The sequence below is a fragment of the Echiichthys vipera genome (assembly GCF_963691815.1).
Source record: "Echiichthys vipera genome assembly, chromosome: 1".
Taxonomy (NCBI): Eukaryota; Metazoa; Chordata; class Actinopteri; order Perciformes; family Trachinidae; genus Echiichthys; species Echiichthys vipera.
The window spans coordinates 6,526,331-6,539,942 of NC_139826.1; the positions used below are offsets into that span (position 1 = coordinate 6,526,331).

General features: G+C 40.6%; 1 protein-coding gene across 1 annotated transcript in view; it reads right to left on the reverse strand.

Annotated features, from left to right (window-relative positions):
- ano1a (anoctamin 1, calcium activated chloride channel a) overlaps positions 1-13,612 on the reverse strand; it is a 99,693-nt gene that overhangs the window by 6,722 nt on the left and 79,359 nt on the right. The window contains exons 21-24 of the mRNA XM_083914235.1: positions 9,232-9,374; positions 3,933-4,085; positions 1,394-1,446; positions 1,073-1,257 (exon numbers count right to left, since the gene is read on the reverse strand). Of these exons, the coding sequence (XP_083770361.1) occupies positions 1,073-1,257; positions 1,394-1,446; positions 3,933-4,085; positions 9,232-9,374 (534 nt within the window). The remainder of the gene's footprint in view (positions 1-1,072; positions 1,258-1,393; positions 1,447-3,932; positions 4,086-9,231; positions 9,375-13,612) is intronic.

Below are 13,612 nucleotides of genomic sequence, written 5' to 3' on the forward strand. Positions count from 1 at the left end.
TTATTTCATGTTGCAGGGAATCAGCTGACAGGAAGTTACCGAGGACCAAAGCTGTTGCCTAGCAATGGAATTCCGTTGAAAAGGTCTATCTGGCTGTTCAGTCTGACGAAACACCCTTTCAAAATACGGTTTCCGGGTCCAAAAGCTCCGTTGAAATAAAACAGACACAACGGCCGAACATGTGAACAATTATGACCACCTCTTTCGTCAGTTAGACACCTTTTTTACATCCGTAAGAAAGAGGTAAAAGGACAATTATGTTTTTTTTTAAACTTAAATCTGTTCAAACAACGGGGAACACAGCACTGCGGTGTTGTGGAACTATGAGGCTCGGACCAGCGTGGACCCAGAAATCATATTTTGAAAGGACGTTACTTCATGACCAAACAGCCGGATAGTGGAGTAATGATATCCTGAGCCGAATTAAGTCACTCTCTCTATCTCTCTCTCTCTCTGTTGTAATCTGAGTTTCCACAGGTGCATGTGAGTGTCCCCTTTCAATCTGTTGGCCCTCCCAGTTTATCCCTCCGTTTTTGTTCATATCCGGCTGGATTGTTGGTTGCTGGCGATTTACCACTGCCATGCACTGTGCACTGCCTGGGTCTGGCTGTTGTGGGACATTGGTGCCCATACAGAGGTTACCTGCTGGTAACGCCAGTATCACAATATTTTTCTTACAAGGATGGCATAGGCATGACCCACCCTAACCTGAACGATTACTGAACGGACCTACCGGGCACAGTGTCAGATTTTCCCCTGGCCTTCACCTGCAAGTACTGACCACAAAGACACAGAAAGACTACGAAGAGATGCAAACAAATTACAAAGGGTCTCACAATGACTATAAAAAGGGAGAAGCCAACCACAAAGACAAGCAAAACAACTACAAAGAGTTTCAAAATGACCACAAAAAGACACAAAACCTTTTGTCTCAAGATCCGCCATGTGAAGGCAATCTCAGCCCAGACTGAATTTTGTTTAGTATTTCAAGGATAGCAGCTTTCAATGTATTCATTTGTCCCAACACGTCAGGAGAACAAAGCACATCCGGCTCAATAAAGTTAAACCTTACCTGCATATTTCCACCTTGTAGCCCAGGTGCATTGGCTGGAGAGGGTCTGTGCCTTGCTGGAAGTCACTAACGTTGAAGTAAGACAGAGTGTGGTTGACAAAGCCGTGCATGGTGCCGTCAGGGCTGTACATGTACTGGTAGACCAGCCGTGGGATGAAGTCAGAGGTGAAGGAGATGACAAAGGCCTGGAGGGACAGAGAACTACAGATCTGCTTACTGTCTTCATGACATCAAAACAACACGTTTAACAATGACTACATAACTGACTGACTGACTCATTTTTCAGCCATGTTGTCCAGTGACAGTAAAGATATGACTTACATTCACGATGACTGCTACCTTGCTGAGGCCTCTCAGGAGATTGTACCAGATACCTGCAAAAGACAGCAACTGTCAAATAGCAGCTTCAACACGTCAACACTGACCAGTACTGACCAGTACTGACCAATACTGACCAATACTGACCAACACTGACCAATACTGACCAACACTGACCAACACTGACCAACACTGACCAATACTGACCAAAACTGACCAATACTGACCAACACTGAGCAATATTGACCAATACTGACCAACACTGACCAACACTGACCAACACTGACCAATACTGACCAATACTGACCAACACTGACCAATACTGACCAACACTGACCAACACTGACCAACACTGACCAATACTGACCAAAACTGACCAATACTGAGCAATATTGACCAATACTGACCAACACTGACCAACACTGACCAACACTGACCAATACTGACCAACACTGACCAATACTGACCAATACTGACCAACACTGACCAATACTGACCAAAACTGAGCAATATTGACCAATACTGACCAACACTGACCAACACTGACCAACACTGACCAAAACTGACCAACACTGACCAACACTGACCAATACTGACCAACACTGACCAACACTGACCAATACTGACCAATACTGACCAACACTGACCAACACTGACCAGTACTGACCAATACTGACCAATACTGACCAACACTGACCAGTACTGACCAACACTGACCAACACTGACCAATACTGACCAATACTGACCAACACTGACCAACACTGACCAACACTGACCAATACTGACCAACACTGACCAACACTGACCAACACTGACCAATACTGACCAAAACTGACCAACACTGACCAACACTGACTAACACCGACTAACACTGACCAGTACTGACCATCACTGACCAACACTGACCAACACTGACCAGTACTGACCAATACTGACCAACACTGACCAATACTGACCAACACTGACCAATACTGACCAACACTGACCAGTACTGACCAACACTGACCAATACTGACCAACACTGACCAGTACTGACCAACACTGACCAATACTGACCAATACTGACCAACACTGACTAACACTGACTAACACTGACCAGTACTGACTAAAACTGACCAACACTGACCAACACTGACTAACACTGACTAACACTGACCAGGACTGACCAATACTGACCAATACTGACCAACACTGACCAATACTGACCAACACTGACCAACACTGACCAATACTGACCAAAACTGACCAACACTGACCAACACTGACTAACACCGACTAACACTGACCAGTACTGACCAACACTGACCAACACTGACCAACACTGACCAGTACTGACCAACACTGACCAATACTGACCAACACTGACCAGTACTGACCAACACTGACCAATACTGACCAATACTGACCAACACTGACCAAAACTGACCAATACTGACCAATACTGACCAACACTGACCAATACTGACCAACACTGACCAGTACTGACCAACACTGATCAATACTGACCAATACTGACCAACACTGACTAACACTGACTAACACTGACCAGTACTGACTAAAACTGACCAACACTGACCAACACTGACTAACACTGACTAACACTGACCAGTACTGACTAAAACTGACCAATGCTGACCAGTACTGACCAGTACTGACCAATTGACCAACACTGACCAGTACTGACCAATGCTGACCAGTACTGACCAATACTGACAATACTGACCAATACCGACCAGTACTGACCAGTACTGCAGATTGAGGTGCTAAATAAAGACTATGAAAGTATCAAAATTAATCCACAAAGAAATACACACAGCCCATATTCAGAAACTGTGTCTTTATACGAGCCATCAGGACTTCTGTACAGTCACAACTATGCTGTATACAGATATTCCTGGCTGCAATGACAGTGCAGAGATGCTGAGAGCAGATCCTCACCAATAAGAGCAGACTGGGCTTTTTTAGTAGGTGGTCTTAAAGAGACAGGCTCTGAAATGGAGTGTTTTAGGATGAATACTGGTATATTCAGACAGATAGTATAAAAGGAATGTATTTTTGAACATCAAAGTATGATCCTGAAAGAGATAAATGAAAAGAAAAGAAAATATGGGACCTTCAAGTGCTTTATATGTGCCCTGTTTCTTTAAACTTCTACTTTGTATTGCTCGATTAATGATTGTTTTTTCGTGAAGCACTTTCTAAATTTTTTTTTGTGGAAAAGTGCTTTACAAGTAAAAGTTTTTATTGTGATTTCAAATTTACTGTATGTTTGGTACATTTCAGGATGCTCTGACTTCAGGAAACGCTGCCTTTGGAGTCATTATGTTCACACCTTCAGTTAAAGGATAGATTAACATTTCAAGTATGTCCCAACACAATATTCACATGACCGTGTCATTAAAACTGGTCTTATGAGTATTTTAATTTGTCGTCCCGAGAGCCCACAGAGAGTGAGGTGATTATTCACCCTGATGGAGGCGATGCAGCTGATGACATCTCAGGGAATAAACATTTATTTCAGATGACGAGGCGGACACCTACCAATGTCTTTGGCTTTAGCTGCAATCGGCCTGCGCAGCTCCATAACAAACTTCTTGGCATCCAGGCGAATCTCGATGATGTTATTCAGCAGAGCGAAGAGCGGCGCCAGAGGGAAGGAAGCCACGAAAAGAGTCACCATCCCAAACTGGATGACTGAAAACACAGACAAGAGCAGAATTAGCACAAGTTACTGGACTCATTGAATTTTTCCTCAAAAAGGGAAACTGTGGGCATTGCAGGACAGACACAGTTCAGTAGTGGAATAGACTGGACTAGACAGTGATCCACGTTCCTCTGATCCCATGTTCAGCTGAGTATCTCTGAAGCTTTATAGTTTCTCTGTTGAAGAGACAGGTGGAGCAGCTCCTGTAGGTATTGGCTGATGAGATTTGCAGGTTGCAGTAGAGGAGGAAATCACTGTTACATTAAAGGTTGAATATGGAGAATGAGCAGAGCATCGCCATCTAATGTATCAAGATCTTAGTCGCAACAACAAAAAATAATTCTACCAGTCAGGTTGCCTGGACTGGAGACAGATCCATCCCAGTAGCCTACCAGTCAAGGGGTCTGTTTAAGCTCCATAAAAACAGGTATTGCAGAGGAGTTTGACTGAGAGTTACTGCTAGCCGTTAGCATTAGCCGCTCCAGCTAAGTGAAGATGAAAGTGATGTTAGCGATCAAGGAGAAACGTAGCCATGTGGGCGTGCGTTTGAATGGCGTTTCTCTCCTTTCTCTCAGTCCATGGAGTGAATGCTCGGCCTATAGTGACTCTGGTTTTTGCCCGTGTCCGCTCACTCAGCTCCTGGGACAAATAACTCCCCCCTCACTGAGGCTCCAAAGCAGCTGCAGGATTGGCAAACTCCATTTCACCCAGTGCCAGCCTACAGTAGCTGCACCCAACAACAGACAACCCTGGCAACCAGCAACTCTCAACGCTATTGGCTGCTACCATGGAAACAGAACGGGACAGAATGGCATTGTTTAAGCCGTTAAAAAAAATAAAATAATCAATTCAGAGTCAGACTAAATATATTTTTTATGGAAAATAAATACTTCATGCTGTACCCCTCAAAACGTCCTGTAGGTGTATTTAAAAAAAATATATATAGCTTTTAATAAAAATTCTACATATTCAACCTTTAACGCTGCATTCATTAATTTTTTGGTCACTCAGGAGCAGCAGAACCCACTAACAATACAAAGTCTGACATTTTATCACTGTTTACAGCTGTTATGACAAACATGTAAGCAAAGCGAGAAGTTATTGATCTTCAGAAACTTCTGCCTTCATCCTGAACCTCATTTACAACCGGTATATCAGTCATCACCCCTACTTGTCCATCCACTAGTCTTCCTGCTCATTCATGCTTATTTTTTATTTTTATTTTATTTTTTTGGTGTCATCTTTATGTGTTCATGTACCTCTTATTGTATTTTAATGTGTCTGGTTGCTGTGATGTTTTAATAACAGTTGCCCATTAAGGCCTCCAGCCAACAGATCAACATTAGCATTCATTTGGAGTTGTGTTTCTAGCTTTATGATTAGAAATCTCCAGAAGCCTGATATTTCTATGCTTATTATAGTGATATGGATTCTTTGGATTATGAGGTTTTTCAGGCTCTGCCTTAGAGACAAAAACAAGTTGTAGAGAGAGTGATTTTGATTTTGTTATATCTGCACAGTAATGCCCAGTGGCATCAACAAAGATTTCTCACTAAATGTATTTTTTGTTGTAATATTTCATCTTCAGTTACTTCCGGGGGGGGGGGGGGGGGGGGGGGGGTTGTCAATGTGTCCTTCAACATTTGATCCTTGTTGTTTAAAGTTTGGATCCTTTAGCTGGCTTCATTGTTGGACGTCATTATAATCACGTTTCCACCAAGCAGTCCAGTTCAGTTTACTACATGTTTATTTAATGGTTATATTAACATTGAACTCCATTCTTGGTACCACTTTGGTCGAGATTCCAAGAGTGATACTAGAAGTTAAAACACTGGAGACCACTGATTGGTCAGAGAGAACCATCACTAGCACGACATTGGACTTGCTGCACAAACCGCCATTTTTTAACAGACCTTTACAATGGAATTCCATTGCCAGGCAACAGCCTGGGTTAAGTCGTGCAGAGCTGTACCATACAGTGGAAACACTGGTACAATACAGATGACTCATAGTTTGCACGTTGAGTGGTCTGTGGAGTCAGTGATAGGTGTCTGTGTGTTTGTCACTATAAGCAACTCCTTTCACATTACACACAGTCATTTAGGCCCTGTTTAGACCAAGACGATATAGAAAGGAAACTGTGGTGTTGCGTTCTCGCTTTTTATTCTGCGTTTAGACGAGGGTCTTGGGGGGGAACTCTGCGTGCATACGGCGATGCTAAAGTGTTTGAAATTCATTGAGTATGCATGTCAGGTGGCTAGGTGGAGCTGTGAAGCACTACCACACAACAGCACCCAGAGCTGGTGCATGCGTAGAAACCCTCTCCTTCTCTCCCTAACAGCGGAGAAGCAGGACGCCGTACAGTGTGACAGGGATCTGCAGCATGGTCTGCAGCCTCCCACCGCCTCGGCTCCACCTAGGACACTTGAATGTCCCCCTGATGGAAACAGTCCCACATGTTTGTTGTTGTGTACCTGTTCTCTGCATATGGATTTTACAAGGCCAGCATGAGCAGATCAGGGCACACTTTTGTGTTTTTACCCATTTACAGTACACAGAAACACAACGATGGAGAGTTATTAAGATTTACCCTCTGGAGGTGGCTTTCACCAGCTCTAACTCGGGATCCCCCAGTTAGAGCTGGTTAATGTGGCCCGGGAAAGGGAAGTTTGGGGTCCCCTGCTAAAGCTGCTGCCCCCGCGACCCGACCTTGGATAAGCGGATGAAGATGAGATGAGATGAGATGAGGTGGCTTTCACTTTTTTGCGTTTTTAAGCCCCAAAGATGTTTTCACCTGCGAGCGTTGTTGTCTAAACAGGGCCTTAATCTATTACTAATATAAAAATATTGACAACTGTATCCATGACATATTCAAATACTGTACATATGCTCATGTATAACTTTCTACTGCCTGAAAAAATGCACAAGTGAGTCAATCAATGCTCTTCAGTTTAAGGGGTTAAATTATCGATATACACACAGGCACCAAATGGTGTTACACCTGACTGACCTATGCGATTATTACCACAATCAATGCTGAGCTGGTTGAGAAGGGATTTGTTTTGTGCTGTAGCTCTGTACAGAGGAGGGAGTCAGCAGGGTTATGTCATTGACATTCATGTGTGTGGCCGTTCTACCTCACACACACTACATCTTGCATGATGTACAAACTTACAGTGAAAAACATGGTTGGGATTCGTATGATGCAGCCGTTGGATTTACACTGACTCAATGAAACTACAGGACATGAAGAAATAAGAGTGTCGCAGCAGCTTTGATCCTATCTCAGTAGAATTGTGATAATCCTCTGGCAGCCTACTGGCAGTAATATAGATTAATAATATAGATCCAAAAAGAGCAATTACACAACTAATAGCCATGAGCTCTGAACAGCTAAATTAAAAGCAGGGCACTTATCTTCATCAAACACACAGGCAGGCACAGAAATCTGGTGCACACAAAGCATGATCTGTCCAGGGTTTCCACATCACTCATTGGCACTCTGTGTGCTGTGAAATTGGACTTTAATTCAACTTTCGGAGGTGAACACAGTGTAGTCCAACATGGACATTGTTTTGCAGCTCAGAGGATTGTGTTTGCTAGTTCACTCCAGGTACAAGGAGCTGACATTTCCATGTCAAGCAGAGGTCCGGCATGAAGCGGGAGCAAAGACACAGGAGTGTGTTTGTTGGTACATAGGAGCTGCATTAAAGTAAGTGTTTCAAAGTGCTCGCAGCCATTATGGTTGTTAGTTTTGACCTCAACATGACGTTCAAAGTAGATCCTTGGGAAAGAATCATAGGCTGTGTTAATATGAGGCTTTTTAACGGCCTAACCTTTGCAGAGCACAACTGCTCCTCAAGGATCTGCTGTGAGTCAGGGTAGAAGACACCAGTCTGACAGAAGACGTGAGGATGAAGACCCTTGTTGTTGGCAAATATCAACATTAGCAAAATGCACTGGGTGATTCTCTGAATCAGGGGCTCTTTAAGTCCTTCACATTTACTTTAAAGTTTTTCAATTAAAGGAAACCACACAATGCACTTTAAAGCCACTGGTCAATAGAACAAGGTGTCAAAATAAAAGACATTTTCCATAATTAAAAAATGGGTTGTCTAAGATTTCCCCACTGACCATCATCATATTTTCATTGTATATCAAACAAATGAAAAACGCAATTAATATCAAAAGGTTGCTGCCAACATAAACATATTTTCTATCAGGGATGAGACAGTACCGCATTATCTGTATCTGTATCTGTTTACCATATGAATTATCCGTATCCGTAGTCGAAATGGTCGGGGCCTAACCCGGAAGAGGGCTGGATTTAACACAGAAGTGGGTCGAGTTGTCTTGAAATGGCTTGCAGGGCTTTAACCAGTATGTTATTTTAAGCATGCAATCGATATGGTTGATCAGAAATAGTTCTATTTATTGCTGATTATAAAACTATTTCCAGGACAGCGTCAGCATTGAGCTGCAGATCAATGTTTTTGATCACGACAGCAAACAAACTATTTACATAAGTTTACAACAATGAATACAACACATGAATGTAATGAACAAGAGTTTACATACTCAACATAACTTTCTTTTTCTAACTTTTATTTTCTTTATTTCCACACCAGGTGTTTGTCTGTGTGTGTGTGTGTGTGTGTGTGTGTGTGTGTGTGTGTGTGTGTGTGTGTGTATTGACAGTTGACGGTTTAAAAAACAATAAACTCTGATGACGGGCAGGGAAAGGGAGTATGTGTTGATTAATTTGTAATATATATACAACTACTCCCTTTATTTTTTATGTAATACAGCAAGAAAGTATCAGACAGTTACAAAAAGAAAAGAAAGCAAATCTCCTACGGGCAGAGAAGCAACGCTAGGCCCATTCTACCAAGCAGCACGTCTGATATGAACGAACCCACGTTTACAGAACTCTGCTGTTAATAAGTGTGCTGAATTTTCTGTTTTCCTTTGCATCGAAAAATACATTTCCAGCATCAATTGAAAAAAGCAAAATAAAAGTCATAAATGTCGTCATAATGCAGGGAATGAAGTGTGAAAAAAATGCCTTTTATGATTTTCCTTAAGACCCTGTGTAAGACGTTGGTGTTGTGCATGTTTGTTTGTGTTCAGACTCACTCATCTCCATGTACTCAGGGCTGAGGCCAACAAAAGGACCCAGGATGTGATCTTTCTCGTGGCGCTGCAGGGCATTGTTCAGCTCCTCCTCTTGCTTTGAGTCCAAGTCTGACTTCCTCCTCCGGAGCAGCTTCTTCAGCTTCCTGTAAATCCCAACAACCGATTATGGAAATAATATATTCAGACTTGTTAATGAAGCCTGATCTTTACTGCATGTTCAACATAAACGCATGTTTGTGGTTAAGGTCCCTCTAAATGTCCGAGGTTTAAAATAACAGTCCTGAGGTAAATCCTACCTTCATGAAAGTTCTAGTTATTATATTTTATTATTAAATTATTATACAAATTATATTATAATTCTGTTGTACTGTACTGTCTTATACAGGCCTCTGTTATTTAGTCCACCCTGAATATAGATATTTATGAATAGGGTGGAAAAAGTAATTGAAACTTCTCGTAACATGTCATAAAAATGAAATAAGCAGTGTGTACAGCATATTTCATTTTTACAACATTCTTTCAAAAGTGAAAGTGGTACATCAGGGTGCATTGTTTGATATTATTTAAGGGGAGACACTCCAGGCAAAAAACATAATGTTTTCATGCACTGGTCTATTTTGTATGATGGCGTATTAGGGCAAAGTATGAAAAAAAAATAATAGGGACCCTGGGGAGGGAGGTAATATTTTGAGAAAAAAATTGCAGATTTATGAGATTAAAGTGGCAAATCTACGGGAAAATAAAGTTGCAGATTTATGAGATGAAAAGTGGCAAATCTGTGAGAAACAAGTCACAAATGTATTAGCTTCAAAGTCAGAAAAATAGTGTTTTATTGTTTTACACTCCCTGTTGAACTCCATCACTTCAGGATCAACACAGACGCTGCTGTTTGCTGTGCAGGCTCCTTTGTCTGCAGCAAACTCTGAAAAAGACTGTGTTTGGAAGATTAGAAAGAAGGAAGGACGCTACAACGTCCGATGACATCATGTATAATAAGTCAGTTAGTGGATGAGAGACTGCATTGTGGCTCTTCTAACGTTTCTGTATATGTACCGTAGGAGTCAGAATGTTCATTTTCTCTTTTGTTCATGAGTGTTGTGCACGGTTGTGCCCCTAGGTGGCGGTATCTATCCAGGCCTGTGGTTTTTCCGCCAGGTGGGCTAATGAGTGAAGGTACGCACACTGGTGAATTGTTGTGTTTTTTGAACGCAGAATCATTGTGAGTCATTGTGTAGCATTGGAATTAGCAGTCTACTGCTTCATCTGTGTGTAATAAATCAGCAGGAAAGAAAAGTAAATGTTTGGACGTTTTGCTGTGTTTGTGCACTTCCACTTCCACATAGGCCTATACACTGGCACGCATAAGTATACCAGTATGCGCAGGTAGTGTCAAAGGGCCACTATATGTAGAATGAAAGTTTCACGATACTATTATTTTGATGGCCGATTAATGCTTATAAGGAAGTGAGCTGCTGCACACGCTGCATGTAGACAGAGCAGACTGAAATATCGCTTTTCTACATGTTCATGCCTGTTGAAAAGAGAAGTATAAAAGTATAAAGTACTGGCTTTTTACTCATTAAGGAAGGTTTTATTCCACTTATATCTGCACCAGGGGCCGTTGCATATGTTGCTAAGCATTTAATACCTTATCAATACACCTGATCAACAGGCATAAGTAAAACATGTCACTGGTGTGTGCAGCGGCTCACTTCACTATCAGGATGAAACGAGCATCAAAAATAATAGTGGCGTTAAAGTCTCATTGTACTTTTACTGTAGTTAGAAGCGCCACAATGCTCAGTCTCTCATCCACTGACTGACTTATTATACATGATGTCATCGGACCTTGTAGCGTCCTTCCTTCTTTCTAATCTTCCAAACACAGTCTTTTTCAGAGTTTGCTGCAGACAAAGGAGCCTGCACAGCAAACAGCAGCGTCTGAAGTGATGGAGTTCAACAGGGAGTGTAAAACAATAAAACACTATTGTTCTGACTTTAAATCTAATACATTTGTGACTTTTTTCTCATAGATTTGCTACTTTTTCATCTCATAAATCTGCGACTTTATTTTCCCGTAGATTTGCCACTTTAATCTCAAAAATCTACAAGTTTTTCCTAAAAACATTACCCCCCTCCCCCAGGTCCGTATTTATTTAATTTTTTTCATACTTGGCCCTAAAAAACCGTCTTAATTTTGAGATACTGGGCTATTTTACTTTACTTTACTTTATTTTTTTCCTCCAAACTAGTGGAAAGAAAACACCCAAAATACACATTAATGTGTTTATTTTTTTGCTACACTTTGTCTGTTTGCATCTGTGGATTTAATTTCTCCCCAATACACCAACTGATAGCATTAGATAATGCCTAATTTGCATATTTAAACATACAATTTTTAGAAACCTAAAATAAAATATTGCTGTAATGTAAATGTATTCACTGTGGAAGTTTCGTGGTGATTTCTATTGATTACCATTTTACCGCATTCATCTGTAGTGTGTTGCAATTTGTATTAATTTTACCATAAGTGTCTTTAAAGGCTGTTTTTTCAAAATGGTGTTTTCTCTCACTCTGAGCCAGAAATCTCCACTGCAGCAGCACTTACTTCCATTACAGTCATGTCTGTATTCTGAAGGTTTTTACAGAGGGATTTGTTCACGACAGTGTTTTCTGATTCTTGATTTCTGATCTGTAAAACCTTTTACTCTAATTTGCAACAAAATAACATGGCTTTATCCGATGTCCACATTTCTGATCTGGAAATGTGTTCAAATAAGAACCTTTTTAAAAGACAATGCCTCATTTGCATATTAAAACATAACATTTGAAAATGAATGAAATATTGGTCAGTAATCAGCTGGGGAACTTTAATGGTGATAAGCTAAAAATGTTACCCTATTCACCTGTAGAGTCTCCCCTTAAGAAATATAAAAATTAGGTATAAGCAAGTATAACTGTTATGGTTACTATAGCAGTTAGTATAAGTGTAGTAGTCATTACTAGTATAATAATATTTAGGTATAATAGGTGACTTTTCCACTTTAAAATGTCAAAAACAACTAGACCTATGTTATGTATTTAGTTTCATTCTGCACTTACATTATCCCAGATGCTTCAAACAATATTCAAACCAAAGAAATCTGTCATTTTTATTCAAGGTTTCATGCAAGGTTCAGTTACATGTGGTCACCTGTCAGTGGCACCATATCCACTTTGAGCATGCATCAGGGTTGTGGTGGTCTACCAGAAGCTTCAAAAACCCACTTTTCATCAACATTTATACAAAACACTATTTAGATCGTAATCTTTTTTAAGTCTATATTTTACCCAAATGAAGGATTTTAGTCCTTGAACATCTGGATCTTAAATATCCATCCTTTGAAACAGCTTTATTCAGTGTCTTTACCAGTTTGCATCACCTGGTGTGTTTGTTTTGGAGAGGAGACCTCTGAGGGAATCCTCACCAGGAGACGCTGACTGAAATGACTCCCATGATCCCACGCTGCCCCAAAACGTCATCAAACTCCCTCTTTTGTTATTGTTTTGATTGAGAAATGACACATTGCACATTCATTTGGATGTCTTTCATTGTTAAACTTATATAAGGTCTATACCAGGGGTATTCAATTAAAAGTCACCGAGGTCCAGTTACTAAATTTTCCTCCAAGTAAAAGGTCCTAACATTTTCATTTCAACACACATTTTCATATGGTTTCAATAATATTTATTGTCAATGCAGGAAACCTTTAACACAGTGAACTTATATGGTAAACTAGCTCATTTACCATAAATAAAAGTCCTGCAGGCAAATAAATGTAAGGCACTTTTTTCATTCAAGAAAACATAAATCTCAGAATAAGATAAATAAAACAGAGCCTAATAACCATTTTTCTCTTAAATTAAAGAGGTCCCAGCCTAAAGAAACACACTTCAAGTAAAAAAGTAAACATCTTCAGGAAATAATAAATAAAAAGTGTCTCTTTTAGTGACAAAACAAGAGCAAACAGAGCATTGACTACATTTTTCTTAAATCAAAGAGGTCCCAGCCTAAAAAACTGACAGGTCAACATCTTAAGAAAACAATACATAAGAAATTGCTCTTTTTGCGAAAAAAAATGAGAACCAAGCTTGGACACCACCTTTCTCTTTTGATTATTCTTTTTCTCTTAATGAGAAAAGTGTGCATGTGACTGCCCTGCCAATGATTTAAATCTGGGTTGGAATGGAGTCAGGGCCATCCTCATGCAGACATGTAGGTGGCTATTGGTCAGCCTAGAACGGTACTTGTTTTTGATGATGTTCATGGTGGAAAAGGCTGACTCACAGCTGTAAGTAGATCCAAACATGGTCAAGGTGTGCAGTGCTACTTTAGTTAGAC